Genomic DNA, 23918 nt, shown 5'->3' on the forward strand with positions numbered 1-23918 from the left:
CCTTCCCCACAGCCGTGCAAACCGGGAGTCCTGCGCTAACCGCAGCGGTACAGTCAGCCCGGAGCGTGAGGGGAGCGAGCGCCCGGCCGTGCCACAGCCAGCCTCTCCAAAGCCTTGGCTCCTTGCTGGGCTGGGCTCTGCGCCTTTAAAGTTGACCCCAGGGCTCCTGATTTCACCCATCTTCTGCCCCCCACATCCCCTGCGTCCTGGATGTGCAGAAACCAAGCCCCGCAGTCATTTCCAGCAAGCGGCGTCTCCAGGGAGGGACACGCCATCCCGGCCTCCGGGGACCATCGCCAGGGTCTCTGTCACCCCACACTTCTGGCTCAGACGTGAGAAACCAAAGCCACCTGCTGCCTGACCCCACCTCAGCCGAAATACGCCCACAGAAAGACGTTGATGGTCAGCAGGAGAATAGCGTTAACGTTGCAAACGGTCTTCCAGCGGGGCTTCTCCTGGATGCTGGTGAGTCTCCGCTCCAGGGCGGCTCTTTCCTCCTGGGAGAGGGTGGGTGTGGGGCCGGTGGAGAGACCGCAGAACCACAAGTACAGCATTTTCCAGCAGGGAGGTTTGGCTGCAAAGGATGGACCAAAAAAAAAAAGGGTGTTACCGTGTAGCTGAGACGCTTCCCTCCCCCTTCCCATTAGTATGGAGGTGCATTGACCGGGCTGGAGTGGGGCTGGAGATGCACCTGGGATGGGAGAAGCAAGATGATGATGGGAGATGGAAAGGAAAAAGAGAAAGATCTGCCTTAACCATGCACAGCACAGCCTGATTGCAGTTGGTTGATTGCAATACCAATCACTCATTAGTTAATTAACAGACCTCTTCTCCGACCCAGCTCCCATCCACTTTCACAAATTCCTGACAGCATGATGGTCCGTTTAGCGATATCCTGGCTTATTTATTACACACGGCGTGACGGGTGAAGTATGTGTTTTAATTGTCAGCCCTGTGCCGCGTGTATTCGCTGGCTGTTCTTGCCAAATATAACCTTTTTTTTTGAACAGCAGAATGTCATAAAGCCTTAAAAAAGGTGTTACCCAGAGAAAAAAAAAAAACCACCAAACTCATTAAACTGTCAACTGCTGTGTTTCACATTTCCTTTCCCATCATTACTAATTACCCAAATACCAAGACATTTGTTTATAAAAATCTTAGTTAGGTGAACTAGGAATTGATAAGAAATAGTAAATAATGCTGAGTGGCTGCATTCAACTTAAACCCAAACTGACTCTGTTGGGAAAAACACTATTAAGAGATTTCTTTAGTTGCCCACTTCTGTTTGCTTTGGCCGTAGTTGGTACCGGTGTCTTTTGGACCGACCAGCAGAAGGAAGGAGTGAAGAAATCTTGTGTCTGTGCCTTTCCTCTGAGATTTCTGCTCTGTAACCTTGGAAGGTACCCCTCAAAACCCAAAAGCTGCATTTTTTTAAATGGATTTGCAGAACAAATCTCTGTCCATGCCAAAAAGAACTTGCCTGTGTAATGTCTCCTGCTACTGTTCTGCCTCCTGACAACTCCGAGATCATTTGACTCTTCCTTCTTACTAAACACCCTTGGCAGAACACACAGCTATGATGTAAGTCAGTTGGGTCTGAATATGAACCAGGGCTTATCTCCCCAGGGAAGATGAAAGCTACTATTGGCATGATCTAAGTGAGAAAACAGACGCTCATAGGTTTACCCTCGGACGTCCACAGTGCACACCTCTGCCCCAGGAGTCTCCTGGTCCCTCCCGGCCTCGATGCTGGTTCGACGCAGTATGTTACAGCCCCACTGGGTGAGTTTGGCTAGCAGAACCCGCAGAGGGGTAAGGAGGAGGCATCTCTAGCGCGCACACGAGGCACGTATCGCCTAACCGTGCTGAGGACAAGAAGGGATGCCGCTTTTAGGTGCTTAAAGTTGAAATTACAGAGCCTGACATGACTTCCGTAGTGGTAGCTGCTGCTCTGGTGATGCCTGCAGTAGTGCTATGGAGCTCCTCAAGAGCTTCCTGGTGAGACAGACAAATCGATGCAGTGTCACGGCACAAAGCCCCAGGGTCAGCGCAGCATCCTGGCCACACAGACCTCCACCCTCCCAAGGGATGTTCCGAAGTGGCCAGAGACTCCCATCTAAGGAGTCCAGCACACCATCAAGTGTCCAGGCCTGAAGTGCTGGAATAACATTGTGACTCAGGCAGAACTGGACGGGGGTGGTCTGCACCAGTGAATAACTTGTTTTAGGGAGGTGGAGCAAAAGCATGTTACTGAATGGTGGGTTTTATTTTTTCAGGAACGGCAGCTATTCTGAGCCATTCAGAGGATTGCGACATGAAGGTAAACACTAGAAGGTACGTTTGGGAGGACCAAGAAGTGTAACACTTTCATCTGCCACATCCATAGCGTTGGCACACCCTTGAACGGCCTCTCATGAGCTTTAGAGGGACTTGCACGAGACCTCGGCTGTGCACTCGCGTGAGCGTGCTTGTTCACTGACAGCCGCCCTACCTGCCTCCTCCTTCTCGCCTGAATCCGCGCTGTCGACCAGGTCACCCTCCCCGCTGGCTGGGTTGATCTGTGCTGCTTCACTCTTGTAATTTTTCAGGTCGATAGCAGGTGCTTGTCTGTGTCTTGTCCACCATGTCAGGCACGCGAGCTGCGGGGTGGGACAGAGAACAACCAGGTTATTACTTGTCAGTCCCAAACTGGGATGTCATTCAGCTCCCTCTTTGCAGGGCACAGATCCAGGATGAGAGATCCGTTCTAGGGTGACGGCTGTTCCATCACTTTCCTCACCTCCCTTCAGCACATGTGCCCACACCCTGGAAAAGAAGGCTGGTACCATCCAGTGGGAGCTGAAAAGGTGAGAGAGCATGTGAATCAATCTAGTTTCTTTCCTTCCACTCTTTTTAATTAACCTGTTCCATCCCTGCTTCTACCAGGGGTAACCTTTTAGTAGACATTGAGGAATCAGCTCCCTATTTTCTAGGCTGACTTGATTGACATGAAATAATGATGATCTGCATCCAGCATGGCAGCTTTCCAACAGAGAAGGGTAATAAAGTCAATTAAAAAGAAAAAAGAACCTTCTCTGGCTGCAGTCAGTCCCGGGCAGCAGTTTTACCCTCAGCAGAGAAAGATCAGTTGGGTGCTGGCGTGCAGATCTATGGCCATAGGGACACGATGTGCTTATATGGCCATGGGAACACCGCTGCTGGAGCAGCTCCTTCTCTGGCACATGGGGAGGGACTGGAGGATCTTCTGTCTCATCTCAGTTGTCCTTTTATAGGAAAAGAAAACCCAGTGCAAACACTAAACCCCACGGTTGGGCCAAGGTCAGCTCAAAGCAGCAAACTGCTCCTCCACATGAGCCTGTCCCAGGGCTTCGTGGGCGAAGTAGCACTGTTGTGTCCCTGCTCTGCTGGGGGAGTGCAGCGATGAGGGCAGATGGAGCTGTGACGGTGAAGGGCACCACACTCCACAGGCAGGATTCTGCCGTACATTACACCAACAGGTGTAGTAACAAGTAGATTCAAGTGAGCTCTGGGCACGCACTGTAAGACTTGCCTGTCCAAAGGCCTTTTCTCTTCTCGGTTTGTTGCTTTGGCTTTTTTTTTTTCTTTGGGTTTGTATTTTCTTTTTTAATTCCAGGCATAGAGTTGCATTTTCTTCACAGTATCTGGCTTGGAGCTGTGTTTTGGATTTGTGCTGGAAACAGCGTGGATAGCACAGGTATGTTTTCATCACTGCTGAGCAGTGCTGACACAGGGTCAAAGCCTTTTCTGCTCCTCACCCCAACCAGCAACTGGGCTGAGGGTGCACAAGGAGTTGGGAGGAGACAGAACCAAGACAGCTGACCAAAGGGACATTCCAGACCATACGGTGTCATGCTCAGCATATAAAGCTGGAGGAAGGGGGCGAGAGGGGATGTTTGGAGTGATGGCATTTGTCTTCCCTTGTAACCAGTACGTGTGAGCCCTGCTTTCCTGGGGATGGCTGAACCCCTGCCTACCCATGGGAAGTGGGGAATTAATTCCTTGTTTTGCTTTGCCTATGCGCAGCTTTGCTTTACTCATTAAACGGTCTTTATCTGAACCCACAAGTTTTCTCACTTCTACTCTTCCAGTTCTCTTCCGCCATCCCACCAGGGGGAGCGAGTGAGCAGCTGTGTGGAGCTTAGTTGCTGGCTGGGATTAAACCAGGACAATAAACTCTCTCTCTAGTCTTTCAGAACCATCAAAAGCCACGGAAGACTGCTAGTCCTGGACAGGCTGCTCTGACTGAAATCTGCTCTGCTTTACAAAAGCAGGAGGTCTGAAGCCCTTATCTAGGGCAAGTCTGGAAGCTTTCTGCTCCCTGGGACACAGAGAGTGCATGGGAGGCATTAATCATGCAGACCTCGCCATGGTCCTTTTGCAGCTGTGGAGTGGGGTTAACTATCCCAGGGGCTCGGGTCCTTGAATTTAAGCCAGGCCTGCTGCTCCTTTGGCTGGCTACGGCACACCAAGCAGCTTGGTGGCACTGGTGTTTCCGAACCTCTGCGTGCCCTGGCCAAGCCGGGCAGCCAGGACCACGCTCATCAATCCCACTCCAGTGCAGCTGCCCAGGATCATGGGCCATCCTCCAGCTCCAGCCCGCTGGCTGCCCGGCAGAGGAGCCGCAGGAAGGGAGCGGGGCAGCGAAGCTGCGGCGGGGCAACAGGTCAGGCGAAGTCACCCCTTTGCCCGGCGACCAGCTGCCTCCCTGCGCTGCCCACGAGGAAACGGGTGTCTCAGATGGGTCACTTCCTTTCCAAGTAACGTGAGTTTAATTTTTGGATTTTACACACACAGATCTAGGCAGGAGTTTCCAGCTGACACGAAATGTTGCATAATTTCCAGAAGATTTATAGCTTTATTTAAATCATTTTCAACCAAGATGAGCATTGGGCAGGGCTAATCTTTCTTGTCACGATGTGCTAAATTGCTTTGATTTGATGATCCTCATCTTTCTCAGGGATTCTTTTTTTTTTTTAATCACTTAGGAAATGTCACTGGAACATAGCAAAGTTTCAGAGTACTAAAGGATTGCCAAAACTTTTTCTCTTTTCCCTCCTCCTCACATGTAGCCCTGCATGACTGTCTCTTCACACTGCAGCAAAATCTGCAAGGGCTGGAGTTTACCTGGGGCTCAGACTCTGCCGAACGGGAGCGATTCCCAGTTGAAAGCAGCGTAGACACACAGGTGACCTCACTACATATCATCCTACCGACCCTCCCAGCAGCTTTGGCCATGGCCAAGTAAAGCAGCCCACCACCCCAGAGCTGGGTGCAGTGCGCCAATGCTCCAGCCCCAAGCGCCCCTGGGGTGGGGTTTGGTGGCTCAATTCCTTGAGGTCCCCTTTGCTGTCACTGGATGGACACGTGCCGGGGCAGGCCGGTAGCGCTGTGTGGCCACGGAGGCCACCACGGGACTGGCTACACTTCCCTGGCACAGACTCACAAGGACGACGGGATGCGTTTTGCATGCCTGGAGAAAGCCAGCAAATACATAACTAAGGAGAACTGCTGACAGCGGAGCTGCGTTAGCATCGCTGACCTGGACCTTGGAAACGCTGCCTGCAGCTGCCATCCCCAAGGGCAGGGGAGCAGTGGGCACTGCTCAGGGAGCCCTGTGTCCCCCCTGGTTTGCTCCGATGTGAGTGCCTGGTTCCCACGGGAGCTGAGCTGTGCGCTCAGTGGCACTGTGTGATGCTGCGGGAGCTGCAGCCGCAGCACAGCAGAGCGCGGGGCGAGGGTTCAGGCCAGTCAAAGCGGCCTTGGTGTGCACCTGAAGCAGCCAGCCGCTGACGCCAGACCTCAAGACACAGGGAAAACATCCCCGACCCCAGAGACCATCAGACGGAACTGCCAATCCGTCAGCCTGTCTGGGTGAGCCCTGGGAATGGGACCTGCTCACGTAGCACTTGTGCTGTGTGGAGCTGTTGCTCTCCCTTTTTGCCCTCACATTCTCCTTGGACAGGCGAGTTTGCAAGAACTCAGCAAAGTTTTTCTTTTGTTGTTTGTAAACTAGAATAAATCCTTCTGTTCCAAAATGCCATCTGGCACCTGACAGTTGTGTTTCAGCTTCACAGTCTCAAATTTAATTGTAAGCTCTTTTGCAGGATTTTCAAGGACGGCGTGACACAATATGGACTACCTACAATGAAGACATATGAACTCTGGAGCATACCAAATTCCTTGCATACTTGTTTTCCAGCACAGCATCAATCACCACAGGGATGGGAGAGTGTCCAAAACAGCAGGAGAAAATGCTGCAGCTTGCAGTTCTTGGATTGTAATTCATTTAAAGCCAGGCACATTAGCTGTACCACTCTCGCATCAGATACAAATCTCTTTTCTCTTTTTGCCCATTTACTATCTCAAAAGCATTGAGATTCAATATTTAGAGTTGTCCGGCGTAGATCCTCAGCTGGTGTAAAGTGCCATAACTGTGCTCAACAGCTGTTCCTGGTCTTTGAAGGCAGTGGAGCTATGCTGATTTACATCTGCTGAAGTATGATCTATCACTATATTTCCTTGGCTTTTTCTTTGGTGCCTTGTTTTTCTTTTCCTTTTCCTTGACAAAATAAATGGCGTAATTCGTAGCTCTTACACACGGTCTTTCATCACTACGTCTCAAAGCGCTGCACAGATAAAGGCTGGCAGAACTGGCAGAACTAGCCCCGGGCGATTTTTATGGGGGAAATATCAGGCTCATGAAGCGCAATGGGACACATGGGACTGGGAAGCACCAGAGCTCCAGGTATTCTCAACCAGGACACCCGCTACCTGCCTCCCCCTCTCAGCCACTGTCACGGGGACATCGAGGCTCTTCACCACAGGTTTGCCCACTTGCGTGCCAAAACCCTGCAACCCAAGGTCACTAATGGCCGAACACAAAGTTCAGGTGCTAGTTGCTACCCAGAGGGTTAGAGCCTCACACATCCATCCTGATTCCACCTGCTGCCTTTCCTTCCCAAAACCCTTCTGTCCTTGAGCCCCCTCAGCACAGCCACAGACTACCTTGAGGTGGGAAGACAAGCCCTGCTTGCAGGACGCCATGAGAAGCCACGGCACGAGGAGTGACAGTCCAAACCTGCACCTGCGCTCGTGTCAGGCAAAAGCTGGGGTGAGTCTGACTCAAGGAAAATGAAAAATGGTGGTTTTTAATGCCACCCACTCAGATTCATGCCAGAGAGGCAGCAGCACAGCAATGTTGGCACCTACCTCAGCTTAAAATCCACACCTTCCCTTTGGCTGTCCTCTGAGGAACAAGGTCAGACCTTTCCTGTTGAAACTGGGGGTAAACAGTAGAAACTGAATGGAAATCAGACTAAAACCAAATAGAGGCAGACTCTCCCATTCCTACCGAGCTATGGGAAGAGGGAATTAGCTACCACTTCGTGGCACAAATTGCCCAATGGCCCTGCTCATTTTCCTTGGGGTGGGAAGACACCGGTGATGGGAGGGTTGCTCATGGGACACAGATGGTCATGGCCATCATCAGATGATTGAGCTGGGTCTCTGTGTCCAAGCTCTCACTGCCACAGGCAATATCATTAATTCTCATTCATTTTCTTCAACAGAATCTCTTCTACAGAGGTCAGGCACTGAGCTTAACACTGTGTGGGGTCCACAGACTACCAAAAGGGCATCCTGAACATCGCTCTTTAGAAAACTTCCCCAACTATGTTCACTATTTGCCAGTGCTATGTTAATGCGTCTTATCTTGCTATTGCTGTGGGCAGCTGCACATGTTTAGTTATCACAGGTCAGATGATGAGTGGGAACTCATTAAACCACAGTAATTAATTGCTGGCAACCATCTGGCCACCCCTGAGCAGCAGTGAACAACGTAAGCAACAGAACTAATGGTGCCTCCTTGCCAGTATTTCTCTCTCCCATGTGGATCCTCTGATAGCTAATAAAAGCTGAGACTTTATCTCAAAGCAGACACAAAGACAGTCTCCTCCCCCTCCCTCCTCTATCTGAGCACCTGCTTGCACATAATCTTTAGGAGTTGGGTATCTTTGACACCACTAACACTGATCAAACATTGATGGAGCTGGTTAATGCTTTACAAGTTACGAGGAAGCAACAGATAGAAAATGCTATGACGGCATCGCCCACACTTCCTCATGCGGTTAGGAAAAAGACAGGTCTTTTAAATCTATCCAATAACCTTTGTTTGGAGGTAGATGGCAGTTCTGTTATACTGACAGCTGCTTTAAAACTTGGGACCGGGCAGAGTTGCTTTAAGGTTTTATTATATAAAGCCTCCCAACTCTGCAGCATTTTAATGTGTTAAGTAAAAGAAAGTTGGTCCTGACTCAAAGTTATTAAACGTAATTGAGATCACATTGGGACAAAATGTTATTTTCCTAAATGCCCATGTTGCAAAAGATATTAATCTTGTTTGCCTGCAAGATTGATGCTGGCTGTGCTGAAACAGGGTAGATGCTACAATTAGATATATTTAATTCCTCCTCAGCAGTGCTCTGTAATATGATTTCATCTCCTTCCCCTTCTTCTTTACTTTCCATTCCAGTTACGATGGGCTGTGGTGTCTGCCCAGCTCCAAGCACAGCATGGGAACTCACACTCAATTTCAAGCACTCAGTGCCTCAGGAAGCATTAACACTATGCGACCTGGGGAACAGAAAGCTGAGGAGCGAGGGTTTCTTCACAGCATATGCATTACGCACCGTTTCTTAACCATGGAGGAAAAGGACAGCTTTCAGAGGGTTTTGGAAACCAAACGGGGGCTCTGAGAAAAGGGTGCCACCGCAAGTCACTTACCTCTTCCTCGGGGATCGGTGGGGTGCAGAGACTGACAAGGACGATGACAATCGCAGTGAGGACACAGAGGATGAGGGCAAAGTAGAGGTAGTGCAAGTCCTTTAGCACAGCTGGTCTTCTGTCCTCCTCGCCACAAGACGGTGTGCTATAAATAAACTCGATGATCATCCGAACGAGACCAACAGCTAGCCCAACCATGAGGCCCCAGAAAGCACCCTGAGAAAAGGCAAGCATAAAGAAAAGGTCACTGCATGCTTGGTAGAACTTTTTCTTTTTTTCTTTCCTTTTCTCTTTTCTTTCCTTTTCCCTTTTCTTTCTTTCTTTTTCTTTTCTCCTTCCTTTCCCTTTCCTATTCCCCTCCCCCTTTCACTTCCCTCTTTTTTGCAGACCAAGGCCTTTTAAGCCCAAAGGAAACCCACACTGACATGCATCAAAGTAGGATGCTTTCAGTTAAACACCCTCATTTTCTCTTTCTGCCCTTGCACATGGCACAGACAATGCAAGAGTGACTTCCTAGCAACGTGCCTCCAACTAGACTTTGACACATCAGCCCTGAAGTTCAGAACAGCTTTGCCTTTTGTGCTTTCAAATGAGACTGCCAAGAAGTACCACTTGTAGTGGCTTCTTAGAGTCAAAACCACAGGCACTAGAGACTGGGCTAAGATCCACTAACTCCTGCCAGGGAAATGCTGCTTAACTGTCACACTGTAGCTGGACTGGCTTTACCTTCAGAGTCTCAAAGGCTAGGTCGTGAGAAGAGAGTTACTTATTTTGTCAAATCGGTTGTTGACACTCCACTTACAGGCTCATTAATCCTCTTGCAGAAGATTGCCAGGATGAAGAGAGCTGTGATTGGTGGGGCTAGATAGCTGGTTATGGACTGAATGTAGTCAAAGAGCTTGCCGCTGTTGGCTGACTGAATGATCGGGATCCAGAGAATACTGATGACTACAAGGATGAGGATGAAGACTCTGGAAGATGAGGATAAAATTGTATTAGCTCTGCAGGTGGTAGAGTCCACCTGAAAATGAAGTTTTGCAGAAAAGCACACTTCCAATTGCTCTCAGAATTCCCTAAGAAAAACTCCACAGATCACTCTGAAGAACCTTTCCCTGCATATACAGGGAAATAGAATACTGTTCTCTCCTAGAAAGCCAATTCAACCAATTCCTAGAGCTAACTTCCTGGATTTCAGAGTGAGCTGAGCCAGGACTTGCCAATCAACATGCATAAGAGATCCACAAGGACACGGTGGCTCCCCTCAAGCCCTTCAACCTGGTGTGTCCTCGAGTGATATGCTCTTCGAAGGACTAACTCTTGGATGCAACAGAGAGAAGGACCTGGAAGTTTGTGGAAGCAATCTTTCTGCCACCTTTCCAAGCAGATAACATGCTCAGCCTCATGTCTTTTCCAAATTCCAACTCATGAGCTGCTTATTAAAATTGCTCCCGGGGTCTCAGGTGCATACCATAACCCTCCTCCATCCTTGCGTTGTATGTTACAGGCTCCATATTTTTTCCATATTGCTGAACAAGAGTTACTTTCCCTCTCACTACTCTGCAGTAGTGGAGTATGAGATTGTCTGCAGCCTTTACCCACCCCACAGCAAAGCTTAGAAATTTAATGCTCATGAGAGGAGAGGAAAAACACTGCAAAAAGGCAGAATTCTGCTATCAGGAGAACTTCATACGCCCCTGAAACAATGCAGTACCAGAGCTTGCTCATAAATGGCACTAAAATTTATCAGAGATACAGAGAGTTGGGAGGCCCAGCTCCCTGCACTTTTCCCTGGAAAGGAAGGAATAATTGCAATGTAACACTCCTGCCTGATGCAAACACAATGTTCTTGAAGACCCCTGGTGACAGTGACTCGAGAGCACCTTTGGCTTTTCTAAAAGTGACACTGAGGGCAGTATTTATGTTAAGTTTAGAGAAGAAAGAGGCAGTGATCCACCTAGCTCAGTGGTATCCTGTGTTTCTCCATGACCAGGTCTACCTGAGATGAAGATGGAAAACACAATGCTCTTTCCCAGGCTGCTTTCCTGTTCGGCACTTTAGGCATCAGATTTTTCTCAGTGAGTACAGACTGAAGGATGTGAATGCTGCACTCAAAACAGGTGATGAGAGCAACAAGACATAAAGAAATGTAAGGACCTGCCCACAATCATCAGCTCCTGCTCCGAAGCCTTTTTGCGGATCCGCTGCCAGATGTCTATAACGAAGAGAGTGCTGCTGCTGTTGAAAATGGAGGTGAGGGAACTCATCAAGGCTGCCATCATCACAGCAATCATCAAGCCCCGGAGCCCTGGGGGAGAAAGAAAGGAGGAAAATCAGAACTCAACCTTTGGCCTCTCTCTGGTAACTGCAGTGAGATCCCCTCAGCCTTAGGATGGATGAGGGCGGTCTGAGCCACCCCGTGCAGGGCATGGCTCAAGCCCGCCTCCACAAACAAAGATTCCTCACCATCAGGCATAAGCTCTATCACCAGTTTGGGGTAGGCAATGTTGGAACAACCCACCGCAGCTCCACAGACCCTTCTACAGATTTCTGGGTCCACACAGCCCACTTCATCTGCAAAAGACAGGAAAATGACAGGAAGTCAGTGTAAACCCCACTGAGCCAAAGGTTAATTCAAGGGAACAAACCTTGATGCCCTGTGTGCAAATTCAGAGGTGCAGCTGGAACACAGCTAGAATGAGTGGAGCTGAAGAACATTCTACATCGTAAAGTAGAGGTGAAGCTTCAAAATGACATTTTGCAATTCTGTTCAGGGTACAGATATAACTCTCCTGGATGTTGCATAATCATAATCCTCAATGATTTGTCGTTTGTGGGAACTGGACTGTTTCCACGAACCTGTCAGCTGGGTTACCAAGGATGTTTCAGGCTGACTTTTACTCCTGTTTGAGGAAATCTGGGAGAAAGGCACTTGGGACGCTTACACTTCCTTCCCTTCCCTCCACTTACACCTCCCTGAGGAGGTGTGGTCCTCCTCAGTGGCATGCTCTGGAGAAAGCAGCACTGAGAGCTCCTTGGGAGACACCATGAGGGTAGCTATTGCTCTTTCTCAAAGGAGGGCAGTTTTGCATAATCCACCAGGAACTGCATAAATCTGTGTGGCAGATTGCTAAAACTCTCACCAAATACCTAATAAAAAGCAATCCCTAGGACCTGAAGGGCAACCTCAGTGCTCCGTGTATTTCAACTCACTGATCTCCACCAGACAGACAGATGCATGTAATGTGCACAGCACTGACCGATGTGACCCCAGTGGCAAAATACACCCCATATGGATATTCCCAGTGAATTCTGCCACTGTGGGAGCACTGGAAGTGGAGGAAAGGCATGGGAACACAAGTGTACAACAGGAATACAAGTATTCCTGAAGGATGGCAGTTTCTGAGGTGTAGAAGTGCTGGAGGACCTGTGTGTGATTAGTGGCCCTGGCAAGGAACATGGGAAGGCTTACCTGGGTAAAGAGCTCTGCTGATCATCCCTGGCATTACAATGAAAAACATAGGGAAGATTTTCAGATATCCTCCTAGCACCGATCCACCTTTGGCATGGGAGAGGTTCTTGGCAGAGAGAGACCTCTGGACTATCACCTGCAATCAGTGCAGAAAGAAAGCAGTGAAACAGAAGCATGACAGCGAGAGCAGGATCCATCCTCTCTCTGTCTCTCGTTCTCACAGATGACTTTCATCCATCCGGCAGGATCCCAGGGTGTTTGGCATGCCAGTGGCAACTCTCCCATCTTGGTTGACTGCAGCCTGCTGTCACTGCTCCGAGCTCAGTGCACAGGCTATAGGAAAGGACAGCGTGGAAATTTCCTTTACAGGAATCATTTTGCCCTTGACTGAAATGAAGCCACTGTGAGAACTGGAGACAGCAGCTGTACGGCAGCAAGAGACAAGGCATGAAACAGGCTGTTTGGGTACAAATTCAGTGGTGGGTCTTCATCATTGTCACATCTTAAAGCACAAACCCACTGTGTCTTGAGAAACACAGTTTTCCTCGCTGGTAGCTTGGAAAGCAGTAAGAAACGTGAGACCTCTGGGCATAGGAATGGCTTGTCTGGAGGTCTACACAAGGTTACTGCCCATCAGCTCCAAATCCACGTTTTCATATCCTTGTCACGTTAACTGCATGAAGACTCCCAGTACTCCCCAGCCCACCATGGGATAAAGACAGAAGACAATAACCTGTTCTTTCTGCACCAAGAAATGCACAAAAATAGGAGCTTGCTGGGAAGGTGGAAGGAGTGAGATATTCTGGTCTAGACCAGTAAAAAGGCAGTAACTCCTGCACAACGAGACACAGTCGTGTTTCAGCTCACCGATCCAGAAACTGAGGAGTGGAGCAGAAATAATAGTGTGGTGGTTTGCCTGCAGAGGGAAGGGCTTTCTTTACCTGGTCAGTGCACCAGCACCAAAGAGCCAGCACAGAGAGGCCAAATATAAGGCCAGGCCAAGGAATGTCTCCTGTGACTGGATCCCTGAACAAATGAAAGGCATCTGCACGGGGCAGGTGACAGGTCGTGTTTGGGACTATGATCTTTGGTATTGCTGAGCTGTATTTCTTCTGAAGTCCTTCATACCAGCCAACTTTTTCAAATCCTGAAAAGAAAGTGCCAGTGATTTAAGGTCTGGTGCATCCTGCAAAGCTATTTCCTTATCTGAGTCCCATGATTACTTTTCTTTTCTCCTATCTTCCTCTTATCTCCTTTCTTCTCATTCCACCCTTGCTTTTGGCGGTCAGGGTTTCTACAGGAGTCAGTTGGATTTTGCCCAGAGTCCTTGTGGTTTTAACACTGCATCCTGGAAGAGGATCAATGCCGGAAAAACTCACTGATCCTAATCCTCACCATGGCCTCAGCATCTAGGCTTTGCTCATGCACCCTCTAAGAGCTAGAGCAGGAAGGCATGACATGAAACAAGATGTATCTATATTTCTGTTTGCCAAGAAGGCTTAAAGCAAAGCCTGATGATGGTCAGTTCCTTGTTGCTTATTTTTTTACAATACTGTTACACCCAGACAAATCGACAGTAACTCCCAAAGTCAACAGGGAAAGTCAGCAGAATTACTCTGAATTTACATGAGCACAGCGAGAACTGCATTTTGCTCTAGGAATGCAGTGTTGGAAGCTCTTTGGTGGCTCCAGGAAAACCCACACTAGTGAGGAGAAGTTATCCAGAACCTCACCTCCGTACAGCTAGTGCAAAGGATGAAGCAAGTCTGACAACCTGGCAAACGAGAGTTGTGCTGGCACCACTTCTGTGAGTGGTTAAAACTCATTTTGCACCGTATTGGAAAGGGTGAGGTGCCCTGCTAAGGTCTAATGACCCTGGGACCGTTAACTGGTGGGTGATGCCACTGCAGGTTCCCCTTACCTATGAACATGAGGACCAAAGCTCCCAGCACCATGATCAGGGTCTGCAGCGCGTCAGTGTATATTACAGCCGTTAAACCGCCTGTCAGGAGAACCACAGGAAACGGGCAGAGTGCGTCAGCATGTACAATGAAACGGGTACCTCACCTGGAAAAAGGTTTTCCTTGGCCCCAACCCAGTGATTTCAGGACAGACCCATTGGGAGAAGCTGGCACTGAGCTGGTCCCCAGGAGCCTATAGCTGTCACAAGCCCTGCCGTGAGGAATGGCCCAAAGGGCTGTTCCACATTCATGAATTTGGAACATTCATGAATGTGGAACATTCATGTGGATGAATGTTCCACATTCATTCATGTCTCCATGACTTGGAGACAGTTCAGCATCAGAACATCTCAAGTTGTTAATGCTGCTCGAAGAGGAATAAAGAGCAAATATGGGCAGCGGTAACCACCTGCACAGAGGGAACCGGGAGCCTGCTGTAGTGTTAGGAAGTCCTCCAGAAAACAGCAATGTTCTCCCCATACCAGTTTCCCTTGGGCCAGGAGGGGAGAATGGGAATAGCCAGAGGTCTCCAACAGCTGGGAGTGACAGGGCAGCTACTACCAGCAACCAGTAGAATCTCTCTCGCAGACCAGGACCTGAATACACTCTCCAGTGTAGGAAAGGGGAAACTTATACCCTAGGCTCTAGTTTGTATTGTTTCATTTACAATCAGCTATTTACCAGCTATGGTGTAGACAGCAGTCACTGCTAGCAAGACCACGGTGGACAAGTAGAGGTTCCAGCCCAAAGAGATTTGGATGAACAATGCTCCGGAAAAAATGTCTGTCTGGAATAAAAAAAGCCCAAGGGCAGTCTGGCATTAGGAGTGCTTCGTGCGAGGGAAATCTAATAAAGCAGCCTGCAGCCCTCTGCGGCTGAGAGCGCTGATGAGGGAGGACACCGGGAAGGGGAAGAGGAGGAGAAGGCATGGGGCTGTTGGCTGTGGACTGTCTTGTTCTCGGTGTAAGGAAAATCTTTCCTCGAGGTCAGAGCTCTCAGCATCTGGGAGCTGGGACGGCAGGAAGGTAAAACTCCTATGCCAAGGAACTAAAAAGTCATAAACAAAAAGACTGTCTTACAGGCAGCCTTCGTGGCCTGTATTCCTCACCAGCACAGAGAAGTGTTGGTGGAAACTGTCACTCCTTTTGATGACTGTGAAGACATTCGTGAGGAGCAGGAGCCCATGTACCCACAGGCAGACACAGCAAGGGAATGGGGGGCAAATAGCAGAGACCATGTTGTTCCCAAGATCACACCTTGGTGGCCTAGTGTCCAGGAGACACTCCTGCTTAAAAAAAATCCCAAAGAATCACTGATGTCTTGTGCCATGATTTATTCATCTGAAAAGGTCAACAGCTTGCTTTTCTATTCATGCCATTCTGCATCCTAGAACGACTCCAGAAAAACAGGTTATACCTGTTGCGGACCTCACTAGAAACACAGACATCCCCACAAGCTTTGTTTTGGTTGGACCTACTGGCAGAGAGAGCGAAACCAGAAACTACACAGATAACATCATTCAACTGCAGAAGGTGGTATGGGAGATTCCTGTGTTGGGAAATCAGTATGAAAGGCACCTGCAAACCGGGTATGGGGTGAGGTATGGGTAAAGCCGTTTGCCAAGGGAGACAGAAGGGATGGGGCAAGACTTCTCCTTGCTGTGCTGCAATAAGCACCTTAAAAGCAAGCACCCCATGAAACTGCTGACCTCTGGGGACAAACACTGTCAGTACCTCACGGGAACCACCGTGTCTTCTGGCTTTTGACTTCCCGGAAGGAAATGCAAACACCTCCATAGCCACGCAGCATCCGTCCTTTGACAGCACTCTTTATTGAGATCTCTGTCTTTTCTGCAAGCAGAGGAGACTCTGCAATGCCCTAGTTGCTAAACTATGTTTGGGCAAAAAGTACAGGGAGAAAAATCCTTCCTGTAACCAACTGCCCGCTGTCCAGCCAGCCGCTAAATGAGCTCTGCACAAACAATAGCACCGCTTAATAGAAAGCACCTGTCATGCCCATAAACTCCACCAGCCACATCCGTCAGCCACGCGTGAATTAGCTGCACAGAGGAGAAACCACTGAGATGAAACGGCAGCGACTGAGGCCAGGGTCCTGCTCTGAAAGGCACTGGCAAACACTGCTCTACTGAAGGTCATTTTGACCTTGGTCTTTGGTCTGTTTTCGCCACGTACATTGCCTCTGTAACTGTGCACGCTGTGGCGCAGTTGCAGGAGAGACCTTCCATTTACCCCTCGTGGGTAAATAGGCTTCAAATGCCTTTTTGCCAGACCTCATCCCGGGCAATACTCCAATCCCACAGAGCAAAGCTTCTGGGGGTGACAGCAATGGGTGACATGACCAAGAGCTGCCCTGTAGAGGAGGAAATCTAATCCCTGCTCCCAGCCTGGAACTCTTAATGCACCTCCCAGGACCTGAGACATAATAAGGCTGGGAGAAGGACCCTGAAGCCAACTGCAAAAAGTACACTGGTGCCTTATCTCCAGTCAATGTCTTCCAACATAATTTGACATCTGAATACTTCTATTTCACTAAGGTCCAGTGAAAACTGACTTGTACTGGATGTGGGACAATCAGCTGGAGACAACGGACTGACATTTCCAGTCCCTGAAACGGACTCTGAAATACAGTCCTCTCCCTCCAGGATCACAGGTAGTTCTCAGCAAATCTCTGGGCGGAAGTTTTGCCTCCTTATTAATGGCATTTAAATTAAGGGAAATAGCTGGCAGCTTGTATTGATTTTTGTCTACCAGCAGAGTACAATGCTACAAGCAATCCAGGAAAGATGCTGCATTTTGTCTTAAGCCAGAACCTACCTCCCTTTCACCATACCCTTTTTATACAACACAAGTGACAGAAAGAGAGAGAAATAACCATAACATACCCAATGCTGAAAACTCAGCCACAAGAACAGCAGAATTACAATTTAAGAGAATTTCACATCTACAGGATGCAGCCAGCCAAAGCCTCACTTGGATGGGATAATGCTGCCATTCCCCTGTCTATATTGCCTAAGGTTTGATCTGGCAGAAGAGGAAAAGCAGGCAGACAGCTGATGGAACTTACACTGTTTAGCAATTAGCTGCCATATCCCTGTAAAGTTCTCGCTCTGCATTGCTGTTTAATGAGAGCTCTCTCTTAGGATAGGTCTCCATGATCAATAGAGGCAGGTATTTACTTGAGCGAAGCAGCATACTAACACATTGCAAGTTTCTGGTAGCTGAGCTGGTCCCTTCAAGGACATCTGAGTTCTCTCTGAGCAGCCCTGCATCGTACCAGGATGCCCTACCCCTGCCCTAGACACGAGGGTTGTGTTTGACTGGATACATACGGAGATCTTGGTGAATATATAGAGAATGAGGGACAGTACAGACATGTAGATCTGTATCCTCTGCCCTCCAAACCTCTTCTGCAGGTACTCAGGCATGGTGACCACTCCTGCTGCGATGTAAACAGGCACAAAGATCCAGCCGAGAGCCAGAAGTGCCCAGGTAGCCTGTTAAGGAGACAGAGAAAACAAAGGCACATGATTCAACACATGGGAACGTCCTGTTCTTTCAGCGGACATCCTAAGAAAGCAGGAAGGCACACTGTCGTACAACATATTCGGGAAGCAGTCTGACTTTTTATCCCTGCTCAGAAGATGAGATGGCAAATGGAATAATTATTACAATACAGGTAGAAGCCTTTGAAATTATCCTCCTAAGCCCTGTGTCTCTCTATCATGGGTGGCACATTCTGTTCCATCTCCCGGTCTTTTTGGAAAGAAGGTGTATTCTGTTGCTCTGGATCTCTCTTGTATTTGGTGGCTTTGAAACCGCTGATGCTGTGGCAGTGAAGAGTTAAGTGATTCAGAGAAGGATGGGAGCATCTGTTTGTTGCTTGATTAGCAAGTGATGAGGCTGAGGCAGCAGACTGTCCCTGTGGAGCATAAAAATAAGCAACAGCAAGACTCTGCCGGGGTGTTCTCCTTGCAGGCTGATGCAGATGCGCCTCTGTTGCTGGTAGATAAAGGGGCAGTTCAGTTGCTTTGCCACAGGTGAAGGGTATTTTGGAAGGTGTAAAGGCATCTCCCATCATGTATTTCTTCTCTGAAACCCAGTAAAAGCCCAAACAGGAGATCTTGAACATAAGTGAAAGCCATTGGATTATCAAACCTAAACTCCTGGCTGTCTCAGGTCATTACGTTTCATCCAAATACTTGACATTAGCCCAGATTTTACTTTGATCAGTTATTTAAGTAATCAGAAATGAAACTGATCCCTATGAGCAGGGATTATAAGTGATCAAGGAGAACAGTCATGGCTTCTGCGGTGGCAGAGACCGGCTTAGGTAAAAGATGCTCATATGATCCTTGCAGCTGAGTGATGTCCTGTGACAAAGGGAGAGAATAATGGTATATCTAAGGTCCCTTTCCAATCTGAAAGGAATGAATCTAAACTCATTAAGTTAGATTTTCCCTGACATACAATCTTGTCTTCACGGGCTTCTAAAATGATGTGAATAGATTTATTTAAAGTACTGGTATGTATCAACCCTTCAAGTATTGATATGTCCTACATGCACCAGGCTGAACACTGGCTCTGGTTTCTTCACAAAGGACATAAAGGTGATCTTAATGGTTTAGGAAAAAAAACAGTGCAGTGAATAGATATCCCAGGAAAGAGGTTTTGGTGGGCCCTGCCTGTGCTTGGCAAGTATCTGGCACCATTAGCAGTCTCTGCTGATACAGACAAGAGATTTACAGTTAGGTGAGTGATGTTTATTGTGAAGCTGGCACTAATCTCAGTCCTCATCACTGCAGCTGAGAAATTTCATTAGCATCACACACAAAGGGTCAGGTTTTCATGCTCTGTGTGGTGTCAGTGGCAATTTTCCAGGCCACTTCAATAGGGCAGAATGAGACCTGCCTTCACACCCAGATGTTCACCCCAGAGACGTCACATTTTGGCAGCTGACAGGTGAATGCAGTGTTGTTGATTCTCATGGCTTTACACTGAATTTAGGATCACATGCTGCTTTTTTTCAAACTCCCTGTACCAAGAATCCTGTGATTATCCAAGTACCTTTTCAGCATTCATTATCTTCTATTTTAATCTTGATGAGTGCAGGCTAAAGCTTAAAAATATGGCCATGTGCTTCTGGGGAGGTCAGAGAGATAATAATTTTAGTGGATTCCACTTAAACTAAAATAAAGATTTCATGTTTTTAAGGCTGTCTGAATGCCCGGAGATTTCTCTCCTGAGGCTTGAGAACTTGTAGATGCCGATCCTGTTAGCATCTGATTTTGGAGGCGTCCCCCCAATCCCTTTGTAAACAGTGACATCTTAGTTGACAATATAACCAACTCACGTTCCACTCAAAGCCCCCAACAGCAAGGCCCCCAGCTGCTCCAGTGCCTGCCAAGCCGATGAATAAGCCACTGCCCACGTTGCTTGACATCAGGGATGCTCCAATCTGAAACACAGAGCACAGGCACAAAACCCAGAAAGTCACCTTGAGGAACTTCTGTAGCAGCCCAAGCATTTTCCTCAGCCACTCTCTTTCCCCAGGTCCTTGTCTCTTTGTAGGTAGGTAGCTGGGTGCTAATGGAGAGCTGGGTTTTCCTTCTCCTTTTAAAGAAAACTATGTTTTTATATTTTAAAGTGGGTGCGTCTGCTCCCTTCCACCACCCCCACTCCAATGCGAAGCTTACTCTCAGAATCGGGGTTCGCTTTGCCAATGGTTCTCCTGAGATACATGTGTGTTTCGGGGAGTACAGCAGGGTGAGGGCAGCCAGAGATACCTCAGCATCCATGAAATGTGATGGATTTCTCCACTCTCTTGTTACTCCGCCAGCAACATGCCTTCCCCAACCTTGCTGACCCTTGTTCTACCCCTCCATGTCTTGCTGACAGCCCAGCCCCCCCGAAGTGTTGCACTGAACATTGCACGTGGTGGTTTACACAGCCACGGTGACAGAATTGTCTCTTGGAGCTCTCCTAAGGGAGGACATTCCTGAACCATAGCAGGGATGCTGTTAGAAACATGCAAGCCCTTTGTGTTAAGGTCTACGCAGAGGTTCAAAGATACTCAGCTCTGCAGTAGGTTAGAAAATGCTAATGCCTGAGGTTAACTTTAACTGTAGGCTGTGGGCTGTCTCTACCATGGCTCATTGGCGCCCTAATAGGAAGAATGCAAGCTCCAAGGTGCTTTAATGACTATCTGACTTAATTACTACTTTTATTTGGCAGAAAGCCTCACCTCTTTTCTGTATGCCAATGTCAAATCTCTCTCAGGGTCAGATGAGGAGTTACCCAAAGGACAAGTCTAGCCCTTTGGTCTCTAGAGAAAGTTTGTTTTTAGCCACATTGCCTATGAGGAGATTTTCTCTCCTTAGTACTGTTACATGTGAAACAGAAATGATGGAATTTGATCTGCTTCTCCCTTTTGAGCAAGGTAAAACATTAATATGGCGTCAACAGGAACATTGATTCCTGTGAACAGCTCTGCCTTCTTGTCTGCCTAAGAAAACTCTTGATTAGAGAGCTGGCTGCTGCAACCTGAATTTGCAACTGAGGTGGGGATTGGTACACTCAAGAAACATAAACTGTTTTCCTGATATCTGTATCAGACACAGAAACAGAGGAGCACAGGAGCAGCAATGTAATACCAGGGCTTAGTGGGGGCTGTCTAACACACAGCAGAAATCTGTCACCCCGTAGGAAAATACATGTAAGAAATACATGTAAGCCAGTCATGTACTCAAGGCGAAGGCCACGAGGAGCGGAGCCTGTAGGAGTGCTGCAGAGGTAGAATCAGCTCTCTGACAAACAAAACTGAAAAGTGAACAGCATTAGAGGTTGCTTTGAACCTAGAATGGTAGGTCAGGAGAGCCGAGAGTCAACCTGTACAAAAGAGACTCTGTGGCCACCTGTGGCTGCAGCTAAAAGCCATTGGAATGTTTTGAGGTTTGGTTGGGTTTTTTAAAGAAAAAAGAACGATATTGGGGGAAAAAAATGTGCCATTTCAGTATCTTTTAATTTTTCCCCTCCTAATTAGAGAAAACCATTAAGCTAAGCTTCTCCATTAAATGTCACTTGGCCAAGACAGAAGTATCAAGACCTTTAAGAAATAACAGATTTTAGAGAGGTCTCTGATCGAAGAGGTTGAAAATCCAGCCCAGTGAATTAATGGGCAATGTGCACCCAAAGGAAAAAAAGAAAACAACACAGTGTTTTGGTAGCATTCTGTTACCCATGACTCACTGGAGAGATATATGGTGCTGGAGTCTGGCATTGGCTGAGAAGGATCTTTATTCCTCTGGCGTTTTTATTCCTTTCAAACTTTAAATTATCTTTATATGTACCTTTCACTCCCAAGAAAAGGCGCCTTCAATAGATTTTTGTTTTTCTTCATAGTGAAGATTTATACTTCGGTGGTTTGAAGTTGATATACTTTACATTGTTAGTCAATAACCTCAACTTTACTCTAAACAGCAAGGGCTCAGAAAGTCCTGGGCTTTGGGATTATTTTTTCTTCAGTCTCTAAATGCTTTTTTCCTGGATAGCATATTCCTAGATGACCTAACACTCTCTTGGCTTGGGCACAATGGTATCTTCGGTGAGCTGGGGCCAAAGAGTTTCAAACTAGGCCGTCAGCGTTCCCTCACCACCATCAATATGAACAGTTTCATTGCTGACTTTAGCAGAGAAATTGAGAGTTGAAAAACCCTGCAGGAGCTGAGCTATCCTTTTGGCCCAGCAGCTCCACACTGTAGCCTGAAGCCTCCTGGGACGATTCCTGGTGGACCCTCTTCATCTCAAGACTACAGTCAAAACACGTATGGCCTGGGTCCCCCCACTAGGCCTGCTTCTCCCTATATCTGGAATTGCTTTCAAACCATGAGAAACAGAGGGGTGCATTTCACTCACAGGCCACCAAGTCATGGATCGTCCGGCGAGGAAATAGCCTCCAATGGTCCCCCGGCTCGCTCGTACCGATGACTGTAAGCACAGGAAAAAAAAAAGTGTTTTTCTCCATTCACCCACCCGCAAGTCAGTCCCAATGCCCATTTCAGTAGCCTTGAAACACCCCATCAGCAACCTCTTCCACCACCCTAACCCTAGCCCCTTGGGTGTCACTGCAGTCAACTGTCTCGCCCCACTCAGAGCAGCACAGATGGGTGCTGCATGGCTCTGTCACAGGCTGAAGCAGGGCCCCTGGGAAAGGCATCTAATTTTGAGAAATCTAGGAGTCTGCCTGCTCTCAGCCATGTGAAGATAGGTGTTTGCAGCTCCAAGAAAGGCTGCCCACCTTCTGACAGTGGTATGCATCAAGAGGAAGCATTTCCCTCCTCACTGTCCAGCAGCCCTAGCAAAGGCCTTTGGAGCCAAATACGGGAGAATATGGCACAGGGGTGAGAAACAGAGGACAACGTTGTATCCCATGGGATGCCATCACGGACTGCATTTGGGCAGGAGATGCAGGTGCACTCCAGGATGGCTAGCAATGCCCTGCTGCCACTCCTGCTGCCTTGCTTCTTCCCACTGCTGCAGGTGCAGGGTGTCCAGCAGCCCCACACTTGTATGGCCACATCACCCAGCCCCACCTGGGAACTGTGTGAGAACTGCAGGGACTGCAAGAGGAGTAGGATGTCCCTAGGCCAGCAAGACCCTCTGATGTGCCTGAGGCTGGCTGTGCTTGCTGTTTGCAGCAAACGGGGCCTTGCAGTCAGGCACCATAATAACATGGGTTGCTGCAAAACACCGATGGGCATGGCAGCACCCAAATGTGTGCTGCACTGTCACCAAGCCAGGAGAAACCTGAATGCCTGGTCTCAGCATCAGCTCCGCATTTTTTGTGTGTGTGTATCTGTTAAGTATGACAAGCTTTACTCATGCTTCTGCCTCTCTTTTTGCAGGTTTCTGATGGTCCATCTTTGGAAAGAAGCTGTTTGTACCTATTTAATGACTTTTCCTTGAATGTACCAATTGGAAAAGCCAACCAGAACACTACAGGTCTCTATGAAAGAGGCCTTCACAAAGCAACATGAACAAATAATTAGCAACAACATATCCAAAGCTTTTTAAAGTCCCAATTCAGTCTTCTCCACCCCAACCCTGGATTTTCTTTTTCTCCCTGCCTGCCCACACCCTGCTGTGAGACTACTCTGCAGAACAGGAGGTAGACATCATCCCCCAGCAACCTTCAGGGAATGACCCCTGGTTGTCTCCATGTGAGCATGTTGGTGAGGGCTCACAAGAAGATCACTATCACCTCCAAACTTGCTCAATAGGCCCCAGGATAGCAGTGTTCCCAAAGTATGCCCTTTGCAGGCAAACACCTTTGTTCCCAGGAGGGCTCCAGGGAGGATGAAAGGCTCTCCTCTTCAGGCAGACCTAAACCCAGTCACCCCAGAGACTCACCCATATCCCAACGACGAGGACAAAGGCGAAGTATAAAACGACGACGATGATGTCTGCCACCCCAAAGGCCACTGTCATGTCCTCTGGCAGCGTGGGCAGCTCCGTGGTGGCTGGGGTCGGCTGGCTCATGGCTGCGAGCAAACTGCTGATTTTCTCTCTCACACTGGACTTTGGTGCACGGTGGCCTTCATCGCTTCCCTTGTAATAATTAACAAGGTGGAGAAGGTGTGAGTGGGGAGCGAGAGCCAGGCAGGACTGGGG

At 48.3% G+C, this 23918-nt stretch overlaps 1 protein-coding gene across 1 annotated transcript; it reads right to left on the reverse strand.

Annotated features, from left to right (window-relative positions):
• Window positions 1-368: 368 nt before the first annotated feature.
• Window positions 369-23711, reverse strand: SLC5A9 (solute carrier family 5 (sodium/sugar cotransporter), member 9). The gene is made up of 14 exons (XM_010159160.1): window positions 23658-23711; window positions 22164-22235; window positions 19603-19707; window positions 17582-17746; window positions 14914-15019; window positions 14193-14273; window positions 13213-13418; window positions 12272-12407; window positions 11266-11373; window positions 10957-11107; window positions 9605-9773; window positions 8803-9018; window positions 2492-2639; window positions 369-574 (listed from the first exon to the last, which is right to left on the reverse strand). The coding sequence occupies exons 2-14, from the start codon at window positions 22176-22178 to the stop codon at window positions 369-371; spliced, it is 1812 nt and encodes a 603-aa protein (XP_010157462.1). The 5' UTR covers window positions 22179-22235; window positions 23658-23711.
• Window positions 23712-23918: the final 207 nt, after the last annotated feature.

Source organism: Eurypyga helias, unplaced genomic scaffold, assembly GCF_000690775.1.
Source record: "Eurypyga helias isolate BGI_N326 unplaced genomic scaffold, ASM69077v1 scaffold5099, whole genome shotgun sequence".
In the NCBI taxonomy this organism is placed as follows: Eukaryota; Metazoa; Chordata; class Aves; order Eurypygiformes; family Eurypygidae; genus Eurypyga; species Eurypyga helias.

Coding starts and splice junctions, on each gene's coding strand:
- SLC5A9 (XM_010159160.1), bottom strand. Junction 15,020..17,581: donor ATATATTCACCAAGATCTCC/GTATGTATCCAG, acceptor TTTTTATTCCAG/ACAGACATTTTTTCCGGAGC. Junction 12,408..13,212: donor GGTGCTGGTGCACTGACCAG/GTAAAGAAAGCC, acceptor CACTGATTGCAG/GTGATAGTCCAGAGGTCTCT.